Source organism: Artemia sp. Qi Xiang Cuo, chromosome 8, assembly GCF_049724085.1.
Source record: "Artemia sp. Qi Xiang Cuo chromosome 8, ASM4972408v1, whole genome shotgun sequence".
Taxonomy (NCBI): domain Eukaryota; kingdom Metazoa; phylum Arthropoda; class Branchiopoda; order Anostraca; family Artemiidae; genus Artemia; species Artemia sp. Qi Xiang Cuo.
Genome location: NC_142801.1, coordinates 70,923,203 through 70,944,879, shown reverse-complemented (window position 1 = coordinate 70,944,879; position 21,677 = coordinate 70,923,203). Strand labels below are relative to the sequence as shown.

At 34.7% G+C, this 21,677-nt stretch overlaps 1 protein-coding gene across 7 annotated transcripts in view; it reads left to right on the top strand.

Annotated features, from left to right (window-relative positions):
- Positions 1-21,677, top strand: part of LOC148949765 (ceramide synthase 6-like) — a 65,400-nt gene that overhangs the window by 8,482 nt on the left and 35,241 nt on the right. For 6 of the 7 annotated variants that reach the window (XM_089093737.1, XM_089093744.1, XM_089093736.1 and 3 more), the window contains exons 2-4: positions 10,945-11,194; positions 16,498-16,627; positions 19,949-20,061. In XM_089093737.1, the coding sequence (XP_088949863.1) occupies positions 11,001-11,194; positions 16,498-16,627; positions 19,949-20,061 (437 nt within the window). In that variant the 5' untranslated portion in view covers positions 10,945-11,000. The remainder of the gene's footprint in view (positions 1-10,944; positions 11,195-16,497; positions 16,628-19,948; positions 20,062-21,677) is intronic. The other variant, XM_089093741.1, reaches the window with a different exon arrangement.

Genomic DNA, 21,677 nt, shown 5'->3' with positions numbered 1-21,677 from the left:
AAACTTATTTGGTGAATAAGTTTTACTGAAATTTGGTTTATATTTCGTGAGAAAGGAATTTTTTTTGCGGTTAGTATTTGTCTTGTTTTTTGTCAATAAGTAAAACCTTTGCTAAGCATGAAAGCATGTTTTATTCATGGTACCATAATTTAATGATGGTTTAAAATTATAACAAAGGATTACTAAAATATTAACCCAATTTGTTGCTCAGAAATTTTTTAATCATTATATTGTTGTCATTTAATGCTAAAAGTACATTAAATCTAAGAAATATTAGTAGTCCTATCTCTATTAATGCTATTAGAATAGAAACTAGTCATCATGCTTTGAGGCATTATCTAGTCTTTGAATATAACACTTAAAATTCTCCAACAATGGTTCAATTTGTTTGAGAAATTCTCTAACAATTTTATCTGAAAGTTTCTTTTTTGATGGTGGAGCACATTTGTTGGGAAAACTTTTAGCTGTCAGTTTTTATTTGGACAGACGAAAAACTCCTTATGTTGTTTTTTCTTTTAAATTGCATTTTTTGGCATTCTAAACCAACTGTTGATAAGAAATGAGTGAAAATATAACACAAATTGTCAAATCACCACTGCTTTGTATTCAGCCTATGGTTATATCTGGGGATTAGGAGAAGGGACTGAAATGCAGTGAAACTTGAAGTAGCTCTAGAAATAGCTCCATGAATTATTTTCGAATCTACTGAAGCAAGATTTTGGTTATGGCGTTTACTGCAGAAGAGGCCATGCATAAGACTCTTACCAAACTCTTTCTCTATTACATTCATAACATTTCTAGTATTTGGATTTTAAGAGCCATTTCCAGTTTAAATGCACCCCCCCCCCCCATTGATGCATGAATATAGCCCTTGATGCATGAGTATAGCCCTAAATTGTTTACAAAAATTGCTGTTTTTTAATGAATATAAAAATGATACAATCACATCAAAATCGGAAAACTTCCACGTAGGTGTAAACAGGGCTATATCTAGGCTTTTGGTGGGGTGAGGGGATGCAGTTAAACTGGGAAGCAATTCCAAAAGTCAATTTTTTGGAATTTCCTATATGTTATGAAATACGAATTTTATAGTTATAGTATTTAGTTCCCAAGAGGCCTTGCATAAGACTATAACCTTTTTAATTGCTCTGGAATAAAGATTGTTAGTGTGGCTTACAGTTGTAGATTTTGGCTACTGTAGGTTGTGGTGTACTCTGTACTACTTTATAACTTCTTCTGCAACCATGAATAAAGACAAATCAACTTGCAGTCCACTTAAATTCAATAAGTGTACACTATTTTAAGTAAAAAACCAGCAGAGAGAAAAATCCCAATTAAAAAAAAAAGAACAAACGAGACTGCAGCCAGTGAAAAGAAAAGATGAAAAAAGTAAAACAACGCGGATATTTCGCCTGTATGAAAACAAGGCGTCTTCAGCATCCTCCGCGTTGTTTTACTTTTTTCGTTTTTTCTTTCCACTGGCTGCAGTCTCGTTGGTTATTTTTTTTTTCATTGAGATTTTTCTCTCTGTTGGTTTTTTGTCGTGGCTGGCCAGTTCGGCTTAAGATCTTTCACTATTTTAAGTGCACATATTGAAGGTTTTATAAATTTACAGCTACTATGTACAATATTTACATCCCTCTTTAATTGCCCAAAATCAACTCTCTTCAATGATTCACCTGTCAGTATCTTTAACAACCTCTAAAAACTTAGTGTAAAAACGTAGTATTTGAGTAAAACGTAAGTCAAACTTAGCGTTTAAGTAAAAACTTAGTATATAAGTAAAACTTTAGTCAGACTTAGTGTTTAAGTATAAACGTAGTACTTAAGTACTTAAAATCTAAGTCAAACTTAATGTTTAAGTAAAATCCACTAAAAACTTAGTGCTAAGAAAAATTCAGCATTCTGGTAAAAGGTAGGCTTAGGTCAGTAATAAGGCAGTGCCTGTAAAAAAAAATTAGCATGCTTAAAGCAGGTACATTACCTTGGGCTAATATCTGAATCATTCATTGGTAGGGTTTGAGGTTTTATTATTCAAATTACATTATAAACTGAATAACAATGCTTTTCCAGCAGCAAGAAAATTCACCAGACACCAAATAAAATTAAATATTCCCGTCATATTTAAATCTCATTGCGTTTTTCACAAAAATACCCAGTTTTTCAGTTTGAAACCATAAAAAACCTTCAATTATTGTCAATTCCTGCAAAATACTGACTTTGGGACTTTGTGCCCTTAGGCATACAACTTAAATCAGTACAAAATGATTATTGACGATCATTTGGAGACTTAATTTAAGAGGTTACAAACTGGTGTAAAGAGTTATTCAATTATACCAGCAAATAAGGAACATAAACAGGTTTAATTACCCTCCCCCCCCCCCTTTTCTCTTGCCGATAAAATAAAATCTGAAATCGGAAATGTGTTGCTCAAAGAATGCAATTTCTTGTTTTCGCACCCCGTCCCCAATCAGATCAGTTTACAGCTCCACACATAACTGTGTTGTAGCAGGAAGCTTGAGTTGGACACCTGAATTTATAATGTTAAGATGCCTGGGTGCATGCTTGCATACAAAGGAGAGGTGGGGAAAGAATCGCCATCCAAATTTGTCCAAAAGACTCCATCTCCAGAATAATTTAAAATAGGGACCTATTAAATTCATTTTTCTGTGTTAGTGATATAGAGAACCCATGAGAAAAAAGGAAAAGCTTGGCCTGACAACAGTGTAGTCAATCAATGAAAGTTAGATAGGAGGGGGGGGGGGGGTAAATTTATCTTTTTAATACTTGTGGGGCAGTTTACTGCTTTTTTCAGTTTTTTGAATAAAAAGACCAAAAAAAGTGTTTTCAAAATCTAGAGAGGAAGATAAAAAAAACTAACTCCCCCAGTTCACGCCACTGCCTGATAATGGCCTTTCTGTTGGTTTCAGACCTCCCCCGGGAGAAATTTTGGATCTTTCCCCTCCAACACACAAAACTCTATAAGAACTTATCTTCCAAAGTATAGAGCTGGCTTTTATCTGCATGCAGGTATGAGTCACTGTTCTACGTGGATACGTTCACTGCCTAAGCCCTATCTTGATTGGTGCAATAAGTATAGAAGAGAACACGATTTTCTTTCCTTCATTAAGTAAAGTAAAGTAAATCTTTATTAACACAATAGGTATTATTAGTGTTTAATAATATAATATATTAGTCAATAGCCATTTCGAAACTATGATCTATATTGTCTCAATATTAAGGGTTTTCTAATAGGAATAGTAGGACAGTGACCCCAAGCATGGCTGTTGAAGGGGGGGGGGGCGGACAGGGATAAGCGGCCCTGGGTGCCATGGCTTTTTCTGTTTGGGTTGGTATGGGGGTGCCGTAATTAATTTTACACTGGGCGCCACCAACCCTAGGAACAGCTTTGCCCAAAGCCCATGATATATGAGGACTAAGCATTGCCGCTGTTTCTATTTTCCAGAAAAACAGAAACGGCGAAAAAACAGATGCAGAAAAACAGGTGACCTGTTTCTCCTTTTTGTTCTTTTTTTTGTAACAGAAACAGGGTAGACAAAAACAGTAACAGGGTAGATAAAAACAGTAACAGGGTAGACGAAAACAGTAACAGGGTAGACAAAAACAGTAACAGGGTAGATAAAAACAGTAACAGGGTAGACGAAAACAGTAACAGGGTAGACAAAAACAGTAATAGGGTAGACAGAAACAGTAACAGGAGTAAAAACAGACACACTGCTGATGCTTAGTGAGGTCCCCAGAAGCTAATTTGTCATAAACAATACATTATATGATGAAATAGTCAATATATTACTATTTTTTATGAAGTGTAGCATAGCCTATTATATGGTGATAAGCGGTATAAACAAGATCAATTCCCATGGAGGGGAGTAATCAGAAGATTACTTCTAATTGATATGAATAAGAGAATGGGCAAAGACACACTCACACAAATTTCTCACAACTTCCCAGTTTGTCATTAGAGGAGAGGGGGGTATTATCCCTGTGTGTAGTTTGATATAATTGTATATTGATATTGATATAAGAGTAATTCAATTTTACCAAGTAAATGCATTAGCTTTGTGTTTTCAGTATGCTTGAAACAAATAAGTGTCTGTTTTAAACAAGATAAAATTCTTTGTTAATATAGTAAAACAATTACGCAATTTTTCATATGAATTGATGCTGTTACAGTTTTTCCTTGTTGTGGTATGTTCTATTTTTTATGTATTGGGAAACGTGTTTGTTTCTTATTATCTCAATTGTTTGATCAATTGATACATTTGCTAGTGATTAGACTGTTTTTGGCGCTAAAATGCGGTGATTACCAAATGCATTTCGGAAAATAATATGTAAACATGGTAGAATCTATTTTGTTGATTTCAGATTAATTTTTTTCAAATCAATTTTTTATTTTGATATTATTATTTCTATATTTTTTCTTTGTTTATGGAATCTAGTGTTATATATGTTAAAAAATGGACACAGCCTTAGCTTTTATTGTATTTTTAGTAAAAAATTGTTATCCATTCTACTTGTGTAATAATGATTGTTCTGCAATAAATTAATTTTTCTAAGGTAATTTTGGAAAATATTCATTTCTAGCATAAATTTGATATCTATTCCGCTTATATTATCCTGTTTTTTCCAATTAATTAATTTTTTGAAGCATTTCCTGAAAATATTGACTTAAAAAAATAGTTGAATTAGGTCGAAAAATAGCCTGATTTAGTGGGAGTGTTTGTAGTAGGAACAGTTGCAGTATTGGGGTTGGATGCTTTCAAAGTCTTCGTCAATGCGGTTTTTCATGGCTTTTTATTCAGTTAGGATCTTTACTTAAGGATCAGTGAACAATCGTTAGTCGGCAGAGAAGAAAATATCTCTCTGTAAGAACATGAGAGGGAGGGAGGGAAACCGGGCCCCACGGCCCCATTTTTGGCCCCTCAATCCTACAGACCGAACCATTGCATGATTCCGATTTGAACAAGGCGTAATATACCTGTTTTTCTGCTAAAATCCATCTATGAAGCCCCTGCCTTGGAATGAGATTTCTGAATAATATAGGGCGTGTGTCTCTGGGACAGTATGTATCATGTTACCCGTAAAGGAGTATTTTTTTTTTTTATATAGCTTTTTACCGTTCTGGTTAAAAAAAATTTCTGGTCCTAATCCGATGCTATGTGGAGCTGCAGGTACGGCCAAGAGCAGACAGGGTCTTGAAAAGGAAAATGGATGCTCTCCAATCATTTTTTTTTACTGGTGGTGCGGAGCGTGGTTCAGCGTGACGTGCCATGGTGGAAAGGTGACGCACAATGTGAGGAAGTGTGAATAGCCCCTCAGTTGGCTATAGATTTGACATAAAAAATGGCCTGGAATATTAAAATCTCCCAATACTGATAGTCAATTATATCAGTTTATGGATTAAGTATCTGGTTCACGTGTCAAGCTTGGAATAAATCGTGAAATGTAGCAAATTTTGAGCCTCGACTTAAAGATTTAGTTTTCGGTTTCGATGTCAAACATGGTATAAATTGAGAGTGAACTTCAAAGTAGTCAACTTCGAGCCTCGACTTTTCGAAAGAATGAATTGTCGTTCCGTATATCTTTGGATATGGATTTTTGTTAATTGGTCTGACTATTTCAAAGAGAGAAAGTCGCCTATTGATTTTACCAATAAAATTCTGGTATATTGGGCCCGTCAAAATGATAAAGCCTTTTACCACCTTTTTGTTTTATATCTTGCAGAAGAAAATAAGGGAATTGATTTACGTTCCAATAATTTTTAGTCTGGAGCAACACGCTTTAAAGGAAACATACATAGACTCCAGTTAGTTTACTTTGAAAAACAAACGTTTCAATATGCAAATAAAGCTTATCTCGTTGTGTGTTTGCATAAAGATAAAATAAATTACTGTACTTCACCATTGGTCTTTAAATATTGTTTTTTCGAGTTCTCTTTCAGTTTGTCGTGCTGGATATGATTACGGGTTTTCCTCTATTTTTGTTATATAAAAACTTTTAAAGGCGGGTAATTTAATTTTCAATTTAATATCCGGGAGATCCACAAAAGTGGCTTGAGACCCAGGCCACAAAGGCCCATTGCCTCCACAACCGAAAAACGACGAGACTTAGTTTGCGATTGAAGGGGCTGTTGAAGGGTTTTGTGTCTACGCCCATGCTATATATTTCGCCAGGTGTTGGGCCTCTCCATCCCTCACTGTGGTTCAGCTTGACTGAAATATTGCAAAATATTTCAATTCGGTTCCTCATCCTGGCTAGACATTCGTCTGTCACATGCGTTCCTACTGGGGATTGATGGTTTCCAAAATCAACTTCTGTGCCCATTCTTATATCAGACCTTTTCAGTCGTAGGATGTATATAGTCAGGGTGGAATTAAACTTAGGCAGTAATACTATCGTCTCCTTACGTTCAGCTTTACCATGCCAATTTTGCTCTGAATTTCCATTTTCTAGGAACACTAATTGCAAAAGCTAAAGTTTGTCTTAATTATTGTTACGATTTTATTTTTGGTATCTCTTGTTGGAAAATGTTGAAGCTACTAGAAGTTAGAATGTTCGAATTAACAAGGCTGTATTCTGGGGGGGGGGGTACCCTGTTTGAACCCCCTCCTCTTCAATATTTCACGGTCTCGTAAAATTAGTCTTTAAAATGCAGAAAAAATATATCTCCTACAAAACTAGAAAATATTCATCCTACTCGTAAAATGGTCTTAACATTTCTAGTAAAAAGCTTATTTGAGACCGTTAGACAAATTCCATGGGAGCTACAACTATTTTTTCTTTATTTGTCTCGTAGACATTATCCTGAACCAAGTTTTCATTCGTAATCCCCGCCCCAAACAGAAATCCTTGATAGAGCCTGTTGGTTAGTATCATATTTTTGGAAGGGATGTTACCACTTACTGAGTAATCGAAATGATAATATTGGATTTCACAAAAATAATTCAGTACACCAAAGTATGTATCAAGGACAGCGAAATTGAAATTCGATTTTTTGAACTGGTGAAGTGGAAACTTACAGAACCGTATATAACATGAACATTTGTAAAAATTGGGAATTCACAAATTAATGAAAAAAACATCCATATGCAGTTTTGGTAGTAGCGAACGCCAAATTTAAAGAACAGAAACGTGAGTGAAAGTCATCAAAAAGAAGATGAAAGCACATGTCGCCGAATAGCTTAAAAAGGATTAGCTTTCCGTTGAAGTTTTATTTGTCTTTGCGATTCAGCAGACTGTTTTTGTTTGAATTTTGACGAACGAAAAGTGTTGTCAAATTTAACTAGGTAATTTTGCTTATTTATTTGCATGGTTCACCGTGGCAACACTGACGAAAATGTTGTACTTCCGATTTTGGGCCATACCCCACCTAGGCATTTCTAAAATCCTGATCCCCCCCCCTCTTGATATTTAAAGTTTGTTATTCAAAATTTTTGATGTGTATTCACATGAAGGAAGCTTAAAAAGTTATCTTTTTTCTTGTTAGTTATCCTTTTTTTTTCTTAGTTATCTCAAAGTTATCTTTTTTCTTGTTAGTTATCTTTTTTTTATTAGTTATCTCAAAGTTATCTTTTTTATTTTTAGTTATCTTTTTTTTCTTAGTTATCTAAAAGTTATCTTTTTTCTTGTTAGTTATCTTTTTTTTCTTAGTTATCTCAAAGTTATCTTTTTTCTTGTTAGTTATCTTTTTTTTTCTTATTTATCTCAAAGTTATCTTTTTTTCTTAGTTATCTCGAAGTTATCTTTTTTTTTGTTAGTTATATTTTTTTCTTAGTTATCTCAAAGTTATCTTTTTTCTTGTTAGTTATCTTTTTTTTTATTAGTTATCTCAAAGTTATCTTTTTTTCTTGTCGTAACTTGGTATCTTTTTTCTTGTCGTCTTCTAAGCATATTCTTTCCTAATGAAAAATATTATCTAAATACAACACCTTTTATACAATGTATGATGTCGTTGCAATACTATCAAGTATCTTTTTTGCTCTTTAAAGGCATATGAATGTGACGTCATTCACACGAAAAACGTTTTTTTTCAAAATTAAGGCTCTAAAGATAGTCAGTTAAAGGATGCACGTCCTGCCCATGACCCACCAAAATATTGCCATGCCCCCCCCCCCCCGTTGGGGCCTGGATTTCACGTTGGAAATGACGGCTTTAAACTTAATATTTTTGAAACCAACCAAAAGAAAAATCTTAAAAACCGCGGTTTTCATATATAAATAGACCTAAAATGGTCCAAGGGAAAATATTTCCCCCCCTTTTATTTCATGTCCTTGGTGCTTTTAGTGACTCTGCTGTTTGTTTTCATCAAATTCAAGCTCGGTTACCAAACAGTCTGTGGTAACGAACTGTATGTAAGGAGTAACCCGGCTCAATAGTAACCAAAACTCTAAAAACCGAAACTACGATACCAATAAATGCTTCAGTAGAATTAGAATTTTATGTTGATTTGAAATTTATGTAAGTTTCATTGAGTTTAGTTTTGGCCATCAAAAGTTACGCGCCTGAGAAGATTTGCCTTATATTAAAAAAAACGGGAAACACCCCCAAAAAGTCATAAAACTTCATTGAAAATCACACCATGGGATTCAGCGTCTCAGAAAACCCGGTTGCGGAAGTTTCTAGCTCCTATCTGTAAAAATGGAATTTTGTATTTTTTGTCAGAAGAAAGATCACGGATGCGTGTTTATTTATTTATTTTTGTTTGTTTGTTTTTTGTTTTGTTTTTTCCCAGGGGTGATTGTATCGATCCAGTAGTCCTAGAATATTGTAAGAGGGCTCATTTGAACGGAAATTAAAAGTTCTAGTGGCCTTTTTAAGTGACCAAAAAAATTGGAGGGCAAATTGACCCTCTCCCACGCTCATCTTTTTCCCGAAGTTACCCAATAGCCATTTTGTTCAGCATAGTCGAAAATCTAATAAACTTGTCTTTGGCGATGACTCAATCCCACACAGATCCCGGGAGAAAGGGCTGCAAGTTATGAACTTAGACCATTGTCTACATATAGTATTGGTTAATGGAAAGTTTAAGGACGTTCCAGGAGGGATCTTTTTCTGATTGGGGGATGTCAGAGGAGGGGGTTACAGGGGAGGATCCTCCCATGGAGGATTTTTCCTTGAGGGAAGGGACATTTCTATGAAGGGGGTGCCGGATTTTCCAGCATTATTTTGAAAACGATCAGAAATTAAATAAAAAAAAACTAGTTTTTTCAAGTGAAAGTAAGGAGCAGAATTGAAACTTCAAACAAACAGAAATGGTTAAGCATATGAGGGGGTTTACCCTCTAGTCAATACCTCGCCCTTTACGCTAATGTGTTTTTAGTACTTTCAAAAGAGCTATCTATTCTAATTAACCAGCCTTTGCGTTTCAGGGGTTTGAAATTCGAACAAAATTCGAACTTAGCGTAAAGAGCAAGGTATTGACTAGGGGGCAAACTCCCTAATATACGTAATAAAACATACGAATATAGAATTTCGTTACGTAAGTTAATTCGTAAGTTACCTCAGAACAAAATTTCGAGAAAGCCATTTAGCCAGAAAAGTAAAATCAATATGCAAATTTCTTTTTAATTATTCATGTATGGTGAGCCAAAATCAAAGCTGCATTAATTCAAAAACGTTCAGAAATTAAATAAAAAAAAAACAAGTTTTTTTAACTCAGAATAAAAAGGGAAATTATAAATTAAAACGAACAGATATTATTCTGTTTATGAAAGGGGCGGTCCCCTCCTCAAAGCCTCGCTCTTTACGCTAAAGTTTGACTCTGTCTCACAACTTTATTTTTTAAAACAATAAAAAACTTTAGCGTAAAGAGCGAGGCGTTGAGGAGGGGACATCCGCTTTCATATACGGAATAATTTCTGTTCGTTTTGGGTTTTAATGTCGCTTCTTACTTTCAGTTAAAAAAAAACTTGTTTTTTTATTTAATTAAAATTTAACATGGTATGTCAGGTTTGGCCGTACTAATCATCCCACAAAGTGTTGGAATTAATTTTTTGTTTAAGTAAAATTTAAATGGTATATTTTGTGTCATTTTACTTTCAAAAACTACTTTGCAAGACTAATGTACAAACATAAATACGAGACTCACGACCTAAGAGACGGGTAACAAATTTTATATTCCTGAGTACGTGGGTGGAAGAGAGAAAGAATCATCCTCTCTTAATCATGGTACCTCCTCCACGCTCAATTTTGACCAAGATTTAATTTGCCCTCTCCCTTCAACATTTTCAAACACTTTTTCTGATTATGTTTGTGAAAATAATTAAAAAGTTTACATGTTATGTATATTGTTATCCATTATATATATATATATATATATATATATATATATATATATATATATATATATATATATATATATATATATATCACACACACACACACACACACACACACACACTCACTATATATATATATATATATATATATATATATATATATATATATCACACTATACTATATATATATATATATGCGTATATGTATATATATATACATTTACGTATATATATATATATATATATATATATATATATATATATATATATATATATATATATATATATATATATATATATATATATATATATATATATATATATATATATATAAAGGTAAAAAAAAAGGTAAAGAATACGGCATTGGACTTTACCGTCCCTACCGGTGGTGCTGATCTTTGTTTCTTGGCCTAACAGCCAGAAGGTGCAATTCCAGGGGGACTGGAGGCCAACCATCCTGTGATTTGTATTAGTTGTTTTATAAATATATATATATATATATATATATATATATATATATATATATATATATATATATATATATATATATATATATATATATATATATATATTTATATTTCAAAATAAATATATTGTTCTTCTGTTTATGAGATAGTGCCAAATGAATCATATATTTGTTTTTTAGCCAACCCAGGATCGTAGTTAGCTTAATGGTGGTCCCTTTACTCTAGTCACGTATCAATGGCTCTGGCTATGCAAGGCGCATTCCGGAAGGTTTCTGAAAGATTTTGGGCCCCTGTCATGTGGCTGCCACCAAATGTAACCTGGAATGATCTCAAATCAACTGAAGAGGTTAGATATGCAACTACCAGTGACATCTATTTGCCGATTTTGTATTCATTTGTGTTAATATTCATCAGAGCTATTGTTGAAAGGTAATCCCTGTTTTATTAAATTACGCGTATTAAACCTTCTTCAGTTAATGAATAATATTTTAACATTGTGTTCCAGGGTGTTTTATATTGGCAAGGCGGGTTTGGCCCGGCCGATTTTTGGCGAAATGTGTGTTCCCACAATTTGAATCACTGTTAGTAAACTACAGTTAAAGATATTGATTTTCATTTAAGGGATAGTTCTGGGAAATTTTTAAACTGAATATTTTATGTCTTTTTTTGTTGCTTCTGAACAAAATTTGAACTAAAACAAATATTTTATTGGAATTTTTTTTTATGGAGTTAATTTAAGCAAGATATGTTACATGATTTAAAACTAGATACAAAAATTTAAACAAAATTTTAGAAAATGCTTCTTAAACTAAATTTTCAACAATTTTCAATTCGCAAATTTTTGAGTCGTCCTTTAGGTATACTAGAGTTCAGTAATTTTTGTTCACAATATTTTTTCGTTTTTTTGTTCACTAGTTTTTTGTTCACAAAATTTTGTTCACCATAGTGTGTGTAATTTTTGTTCACAAATATTTTCAAAGTGATGTGCTATGAAAGCATACTTTTACAAAATAGAAATATTTATTCACAGTTTTAAAGTTTTGATAGTTAATAAAAAGTCTGAATTTGAACTGACAACCTCTTTGCGTTTTTACATAGCCTATGCGGATTCTACTTAAAAAATACAACACATCTTGCTCGAACAACTTTGTTCGTAAATTAGCCAGTCAAAAGTCACAAGTTTTACAAAAGTTGCAAGTTGTGGTTTTAGTGGTTTTTAGCTTGTCAAACCCGACTGTGAAGTTTGAAATGTCGTAACTTCTGATTAGGGTATTTTAGAAAACATCTCGATTGATATATGCTCCGTTTTTCATGTTGAATCTAAATATGCAAAGATTGATGTGGTTTATCAATTGAAATTTTTGAAGCGATCCCCTGATACGGCTAAAGGGAGTGTTGTTACCACTTATGGATCACGTTTTTTCCAACTTTTTCGGTATTGGTTGAAAAAAGAAGAATCGCCTTTCGTTTTTATCAGATATCTAGCGTGGGGTTTTGACTGCAAGCCAAAGTCTATAGCCTAGCCTAGATATATGCTTTTCTGATTTTCAAGTGTTTGAACTGTTGGTTATTTGAAATGTTGGCATTTCGAGAAAAAATTAGGATGAACTTTTTTTAAGGCTCATTCATATTGACGCGCTTACATTGAGCTGCACGAGCTCTGCACCACATTTACGATGGCAAAATGTAGAGCTTGCGCAGCGAAATGTAACATTATGCAAGATTAGAACCAAGCCTTACTTGCGTTGCGTTAGTGCGTAAACATCAAGATTGTGTTTTTTTTTTTAATATTTATAATGTAAATTTAGGAGGAAAATTTGGCGAGCTTAGTTCAAGAGTCATCGCATTTCACGATAAAAACCTCCTTGATAAAACCTCACCAATATTGGCTGTCAGGTCACGAAAACTTTGGAGGGAGAATGCATTTTTCTATATCTAGGGGGGGGGGGAAAGCTATTTTATCGTTTTTCCAATGAAATTAATAAAATAGGACTTGCCATAAAATGCGTGATCATTGAAACTAAAATTAAAACAGTCTCAGAGTCATTACGTCAAGGGATTTCTTTGTCTGTATTTACCTGAAATTAATTAAAAAAACTTTCCGAAAAATAAGTTTTTCAAAGATAAGTAAAGGTCATTTTAAACTTAAGCTCAGCAGATACAAATGCCTGTTAAAATTCAAACTCAAAACGATCAGAAATTACTATTAAAGAATAAATGAAACCCAAAACGAACAGAAATTAAATAAACAATCATAGCAAAAAACATACAACAAGTAGAATATAAATGAATAAATAGATCTTAAAGCGAGTAATGTTTAGACTGAATTTGAAAATCAAGCTTAAAACGAAAAAAAATATTTTTCTATTAAGGTATAAATGAAACTTAAAACGAACAGAAATTATATAAACAATCAATGCAAACAAACATACAATAGATATTAATGTAAATGAATAAATAAATCTTAAAACGAGTGAAACTTAAATTGAATATGCAAATCAAGCTGGAAACGAACAAAAATCACTACAAACAAGAGTCTGGGTATCACCTCCTTCTCTCACTATAAAAGTGTAAAACCTACTCGGTAGGTTTATACGAAGTTTATACGAGCATCCCTTTCATAAGAACCATACATGCCTTTAGGGTATAGTTTAGAAGGCCCTGCCACGGGAATTGGGGGGTTGTATTGACACTGGAGTTTTTCTTATCCGACCTTTGAACTATTTTTTTTTTAACAAAATGTCTATCTTAAAATTTTCATCAGATGGGTTTGGAAAAAGAAGGCGTGGGGAGGGGAGGCTAGTTGCCCTCGGATCTCTTTTGACTATTAAAAAGTGAAATGGAACATTCAATTTCTAATCAAATGAGCCATCTGAAATTTATACGAGCATCCCTTTCATAAGAACCATACATGCCCCAGGGCATAACTCAAAACGCCTGCCCCCGGGCCATGAGAGGTTGTGTCGATACCTGAGTCTTTTTTAATGTGTCTTTTGAACAATTTTTAACTTAATTGCCATCTCAAAAGTTTTATCGGATGCATTTGGGAAAAAGGGACGAGGGGGAGGGGGGCTAATTGCCCTCCAATCTCTTTTGACTCTCAAAAACTGAACTACAACTTTAAATTTCCAGTCAAATGAGCTATCTCTGAAGTTTTTACGGGCATCACTTCCATAAGAACCATACATTCCTCCAGGGCATAACTAACAACGCCTGCCCTCAGGCCTTGGGGGGCTGTGTCGAGTTTTCGTTATATGGCCTTTGAACTATTTTTGAAAAAATAGCTACCTCAAAGTTCTTATCAGATGGGTTTCAGAAAAAAGGGTGTGGAAGGGGGAGATAGGTGCCCTCCAATCTCTTTTGACTCTTAAAAAGTAAACTAGAACTTTCAATTTCCAATCAAATGAGCCCTCTTTGAAGTTTGTATGAGCCACCCCCCATAAGAGTCCCTTCCATAAGAACCATATATTCCCCAAGGGCATAACTTACAACACCTGCCCTCGGGCCCTGGGGTTGTGTCGATATCGGTGTTTTTGTTAGGATCTTTGATCTATTTTTTAACAAAATAGCTATCTCAAAATTTTTATCGGATACATTTGGGAAAAAAGGGCGGAGGGGGGGGGGGCTGGTTACCCTCCGATATCTTTTTACGCTTAAAAGGTGAACTAGAAATTTCAGTTTCCAATCAAATGAGCCCTCTCTGAAGTCTACGAACAGTCCTTCCATAAGAACCATATATGCCCTCAGGGAATAACTTATAACCCTTGCCCTGAAGACTGTGGGGGGAGTTTCCTGCTCAAATATGAAATTTCCAGAACTTTCAACTACGTTGAACAAAATGGTCATCTCAAAATTTTGATTGGATGTGTTTGGAGAAAAGGTGAGCGTGGGAGGGGTTTAGTCGCCCTCCAATCACTTTCGACTATTATAAAGGGCACTAGCCCTTTGAATTTCCAATCGAATGAGCCCTTTTTGAAGTTTCTACGACAGAGCTTTCGTTAAAAACTGATTTGCTCCCAGGGCATAACTTACAACCATTACTCTAAGGGCTGTGGGGGGAGTATTCTCCTCAAAAACAAAATTTCTATCTGGAAATCAACTACGCTGAACAAAATTTTTGTTTCAAAATTTTGATTGGATGTGTTTGGGGAAATGCTGGGCGTGGAAGGGGTGTTAATTGACTTCCAATCTCTTTTGACCCTTAAAAAGGGCAGTAAAACTCTTGATATCCAAACGAATGAGCCCCCTTTGAAGTTTATATGACGACCCCTTCCATATGAAGTGCCTCTGGGGGAAAAAAAAATAATAATAAAACATTGGAGCCGTATGGCTTTTACTATAGGCAACGCTATAGCGCTGCCTCTGATTTTAAGTTCACCCATCCCTGGGAGTAACTAACCTCAATCCCTTGTGTCATTTAGAAAAAGAGTAAAAGATAATTTATTAGGATTAGGCAAAAGAATAGTTAATTTTTTTATTTTTCGTTCATTTTTTTTTATGACAGGGCCTGGGGCTAGGAGCAGGAGAGTATTTGGTTAATTTTATTGATTGATGAGAGGTAAAATCGTGTCTGAGAGTAGGACTGACGACCACTCGGAGTGTTTATGTTTAAAAATGTAAATATAGTGGTTCTCGGCAGCCAGGAGTGGACTAAGATGTTTTCAATTATGTGAGATTTATTTATTTTCTTTTCTGTACGATAAACCCATTGAACATCAACAACGACAATAGGGGTTGTAACTTTTCAATTTATTGCCATGTTTCTTCGCACTTCCTATAAGTTTCTTTTGATTGTAATTTCAGTATACAGTTTATTCTATTAGAGAACAATACATTTTTCTCCCTTCTTCTGAACTAAACACTACAATAACTCAATTCTTATTTGAAAACTACAAGCTAAATTGTTGTTTCAGTAAATTAACGATTTTTTTATTTACTTGAATTTCAGAGTTGCTTCCAGTCTAACTGCCTCCCAGCTCCCCTGTCTTCAATACCTTCATAAAACCCCAGGCTATATTCAAAGGTTTGTTATATTACTTTTCAAATGGGCATTCGGAATTACAAGTATTCATGAGAAATTTAAGTAAAAAAATGAAATAAAACACTGTTAACCAATAAAAATCGAAGAATTTTCAATATAGTCTAGTGCTAAATCCAGGCAAGAAGGAGGGGGAAGGGGGGGGGGGGGCGCAGTTAAACTGGAAGCGATCCTGAAATTTCAGTTGTTAGAAATTTGTGAATGTAATGAATTAATTATGGTGTTCATTTATGGTGCTATTATGGTGCATTTATGGTGCTATTATGGTGTTCATTTATGAAGAGGAGTGTACTAAATGGTTGTCCTAGCCAGTTCAGAAGTGGCACCAAGATTGCCAACTTCTATATTCGATTTTAATTTAATTGCATGCTACAAACCAGTGTAATTAATATGCATCTTAAGGTATATCTTTGTCCTTTTTGGCTATCTATCTGGAAACAAGCGTAGAGTAGGATATCCTGGAATGGCGTAGGAAGAGGTTAGTGGAAGGAATATCATGGGAATAGGAGTCGAATGGACGGGGGGGGGGGGCAGTAAAGAATGAGACTGTGAGCAAATTGTGACATAGGAGAAGCGTGCGTGATTGTGTCGGCCTGGTACTGCGGTGTGCTGTCAGTTACAGTAGTAGTAGTTAGAACTAAATAGGAAATCATGTCTCTTCTGTTTTTTACTTGAATTAATTTTTCTGTTTCAGGTTTATATTTTGTCCTATTGCTGTTGCATATGGATTAAAGGCACAAGTGAAAAGAAGTAGTTTACCTGATAATCCTACACTAGAAAAAGCCTACTTATCATCTCGAAAGGGGAAAGTCTCCAAGAAAGAGGTAATTTGAAACTAAGTCATCAGAATTCAAATTCAAACGCCAGTATAACATTGACCTTATGCCCTGACGTGATATTTTTTCTATTTTGTGCTGCTGAACAACAGTTTTAGTTTAATAGGGCCCAAAAGATTGTTGTTTGACCATTGTGACATTGTCAATGCGTGTAGGAATTAGAAATGTCAAAAATATAATTTTGTAATCCCCCGGTTTCAGAGGACATACTGTCGTGCCGTGGTGTATTTGCGGTTGTATCTCCACAATTGTAAATTTTCAGAAGAGCTAACAAAAACCTCACACCTTTTCATTTCCCCTCCGATAAACCATAAAAAAAAAACGGATTTATATGTAAAATCAATGCATATAAATCTGTTTTTGTTTTACAGTCATGAGGGGGGGGAGGCAATTAAAAAGTTGCGAGGGTTTTGTTTGCTTTTCCGAGAATTTACAATTACGGAGATGCGAACTTTTGATACCCGACTGAAGATATGTACTTCTGACTACCTATCAATCTCAATTATGTTCTTTGTGACTAATAAATCTACTGACTGCACTTTTTATGTATATATGTGCTATGATATACTTAGAAGGTTAAAGGTTCCATTTGAATTGTTTCAACGCGCTTCTCACTCCCAACAGTGAGAATTGGCATTCGATTGTTTGAAGTTGATTGTTTGAGATAGTTCTATTACAGAACTATCGCGAAATATTCCTCTGCAAGTGTAACCCAGACTATGAAAGTGTAAACCAGACTAATGTTTGGTTTTGCCCTGGAATCTTTGTGGACCGAGTAACAACGGAAATTGCTACTACTGCTACTACTACTAACAACTCACTGCAGCAGCAACCCGTCTGAAGCAAGAATTTATGGTAAAAGCTAAAGCCGTAGTATAGTAGCATTAATGACAGTATGCACATGAGTACCTTTTATTTCCCCCCCCCCCCAGTTCACAGTTCAAATGGGGTTCTGTAGCATCAATGGGGTTCTGTAGTGCATCAAATTATTAGCTAAAAGAATAACATATTGAAATTATATTCAATATGTAGAAATCCACGTGCGGTAGTTTATTTGCCTCAAAATATATGCAGCCTATACAAAATGTACGGCTATCGCAGACGGTTTATTGAGGAACATTAATTGCTATACAGTATGGCCTAGGTGTGCACCAGCTGTTAGGGAGGTTTATTGGATTTTTTTATTGGGGTTAAGGGTGTACCTAAAGCCTTAAAAGGTACGTTTTTTTTACCCAAATCTTTTTGGACCGAGTAACAACGGAAATTGCTGCTACTACTAACAACTCACTGCAGCAGCAACCCGTCTGAAGCAAGCATTTATGGTAAAAGCTAAAGCCGTAGTATAGTAGCATTAATGACAGTACGCACATGAGCACTTTTTATTCCCCCCCCCCTCTCTGGGATCGGGGTGACCGTTCTTCCGTCAAATAAGTTTCACCTGATACAGCTTTTCTACGTGGACCTGTTCATATATGATCGACCAGGCAATGATGCTAGTTGCACCCATGGAAAAACATAAAATGTAGTATATTTTGTTCAAAAATAGTCAGTTAAATTCAAAATTTGTACACCCTTAAAAAACGAAAGTAAAAAAACAACTCTGGGTCCGTGGCTGCCTTCTTGTGGATGGATATATATTTAGTAATTTTTCAATATTTTCCCCGAGGGAGATGACAGCTCCCTTCTTGTTACGAGGCAGTGTTTTGAATGGGAAACATTGTTTCTCAACATCGGAGCACTGCGAAAAATTTGAACTTCCGCTTTAGAAAAAACCCAGCTTATTATCTCAGATTCAGGAGACTACTATTTATTGTTTAAACAGCAAATACACGCAAATAAGTCCTTATATTCAAAGAATTGTTGTACGAAACTTACACGGGCATTAAGAGCAGGGGTTCAACGGGCCTGGTAGCCGCCATAATACACAAATTGCCCTGAATATGGTATTAAAAACCAGCGCAAAGTAAATTAAAGAAAATCTAACATTAAAAAAAAAAAAATAAATAAAGAGCGACATTAAAAATTAAAAAGAACTGGAATTATTTCATGTATCCCAGGTGAAACTTAGCAGATGTGGCTCACATTCTTGCGGAGTGCCATTACCTTTCCCGGCTAAGAAGTAATTTTTTAGGTGACATCCTCGAGTTCCAGGGGATCCTTCAGACTACTATAAGAAGTACAGTCGTTCAGGTTTGTAAATATACTAAGAAAATGGTGAAAAAAATATTTTTTTTTTGTTTGGGGGGGGGGAGTATTATTATTTTGTGATATACATATATTGCTGAATATTATATTGTATGACCTTGTTTGGCTTATAGTGAGCTTTTTATGTTATCATTTTTATTTATTTCTTATTGTTATGTTATTATTATTATCGTTACTATTATAATAACGATAATTTTAGGAGCAGGGGGTTACAACCCTCTTCAGTCCCCCTATCTTTACATGACAATGTTTTTTAGTCAATGCTTCGAGAATAAATGCTCTTACTAAAGAGCAAAGCTAAAAGAAGAAGAAAAAAAATTGTACTGCTTAACAATGAAATCTATTTATTTGCATTTCTTTTAAACAATAAGATTTTCTATTTAAATTTTTTGAAAGGAAATCTGTTCGTTAGAGCCTTGCAGTTGAATTTTGCCAGCTGGTAATATTTACTCTACTCTAAAAGGCTTTCAGTAAAGCCACAGTCAAACTAAATCTTTAATTAAATCTTTTTAATTAAACAAATGCTAGAATCGAGGTGACAAGAGTAACTTGTCAAAAACTTGGTCGCATATGGTTAAATATTCCTAGGCCGGGGGCTATAATATCATATCTCATTTTATATTCTTTTGAATGTTCAGGAAGTTTTTGAGAAAACGGGGTTTTCTTTTATTTGGAATATTGGTCAAGGACCAACTGATCCACAGACCCAAATGGAAAAACAAATCAAAATAGTACTGGAAAATCAAATGATTCAGAAATGGAGTTGGGATTTGGAGGATTTTTCAATGTTACAATTGTACGGGTATGTCAAGTAAATGTGTGGAAAGTATTCCAGCTAGATGCCACTTATTGGAAGCTAGTGTCACTTATAGGGATTGGGAGTATTAAGCTGATGCTTCCAGATATTTTAAAGTGCATATCGCCACAATCCGTTTCCAGAAAAGTAGTGTATAGAAGGTGTGTTAGGATTGCTATTAAAGATGGGCTGGTATTCTATTTTTGGTATAGTAATGGTGACACTAATATTTTTTTATGTGATTTATGATGTTTTTGTGTATGTGGCATTTTTATTTCGCTTCCTTAGTGCGTTATCTAATTTTATAGATGCAAGGTCTTTTGAAGCAAGTTGATATGACAGAGCGACAAATCGAACGATGGATGAGGTTAAGAGTCTCACAAGATAGGCCATCAAAAATGGTCAAATTTACAGAAACTGCGTGAGTATGAAATTTGTCTTTTGGGGAAGGGAGGGATGCTTGCTTGCTACAGTTAGTCTAAACCAGGTGACTACAGCCAAAATTTCATAACATAGCAAAAAAAAAAATATGGAAAAACTATAATATGACTAGAATTTAACTGATGAATATATTGACGTTTATATCAATGCTCGGTCGAGGAATGTGCAAAATATTGAAGTAGGCTATTCAAAAGTAAAATATAAAGACCCATTTGGCAATCCAACATTTCACAGTGGAAAGACAGATGTAGCAATGGCTGAAAATGAAGAGAGAGAGAGAGAGAGAGAGAGAGAGAGAGAGAGAGAGAGAGAGAGAGAGAGAGAGAGAGAGAGAGAGAGAGAGAGAGAGAGAGTGAGAGAGAGAGAGAGAGAGAGAGAGAGAGAGAGGAAGAGAGGAAGAGAGAGACAAAGATAAATTTTAAAACAATATGACATAAAATACGCAACAAGTACTCCAAGTAAAAAACAATCACTCTGCCCCTAGAGACCTCAGTGAGGTCTGCTTAGACAAAGTATCTTCCTATAGATGACAGAAGCGTTTTGTTTTATATAACAGAGTCGTGTAGATGACAGAATAGGCAAAAAAAAGCCATAATAGGTAATCTTCTTAGTTGAACTGACAATCTTCAGCCGATTTTGGAGGCAAATAGCCCAGATGACGTATCCCTAATTATAGTTTTAAGGGTGAAATACAACTGTTATGGCAATGCTCTGCTAAGTGATGAATCCTTCAGACGCCCAAGAAGAAGTATATCTATCAACTGCTAAGTTTAAGTATACAAAGTATGTGATGTCCTTTAAAAGTTTCTAGGGCAAACAAAAAATAGATGGCATCCTAAAATGTGTACCTTGGGTATGGGGATGCATCTCTGCTACCTTTGTTGTACTCACCTTAGGATATGCATAAGTATTTAGATGGTGTTTGAAAATATATCTCAAGTATTTGAAACAAATATAACTTACGGAACGATACTCAGAGATAGAGCAAGAATGTTTATAATCGAGAGGTTTCTGGAATAATTTCCAGAAACCTCTTCACTTAAACTCGCTTCACTCTAAGAGAGGTAGGGATAGAGGGGATAATATACCCTTTCTCCAAGACCCTATTTAGACTCCAGATCCATTCCTGAATTTTTCATTCACCCAGCTTTCCTAGCTATTAAAAAGCTGCCAAACTGCAATTTGACCAAGACTTTTTGGAAAGGAGGATCAAATAGATATTATAGCAATGAAGAGACAATTACGGAGGAGTAGATTAACCAGTAGGGTGCACTGAAGTTGATGTGATATGCCACATAACACGCAAGTCTGATGTGTTATTGCTAAGTATCGTATAATTAATGCATATGCTTCACTAGCCATGCTTCACAAGCTCAATAGATGATATCAGCGTTACTATAGAAAGATGTAAAAATAAGGCTTTCAAAACTGTCCTAAGTTATTGTAGAACGTACCGGGGGCTAGTTTGTTGTTCTTAAATCATTGACAACCCCTTTGACTTGTTTATATTATGCAATAGAACTTATTTTCTGGATATTCCTTGTACAAAAAAAAAGAAGCAAAAATAGGGCATATGCTTAAATCAAGGACAAACAG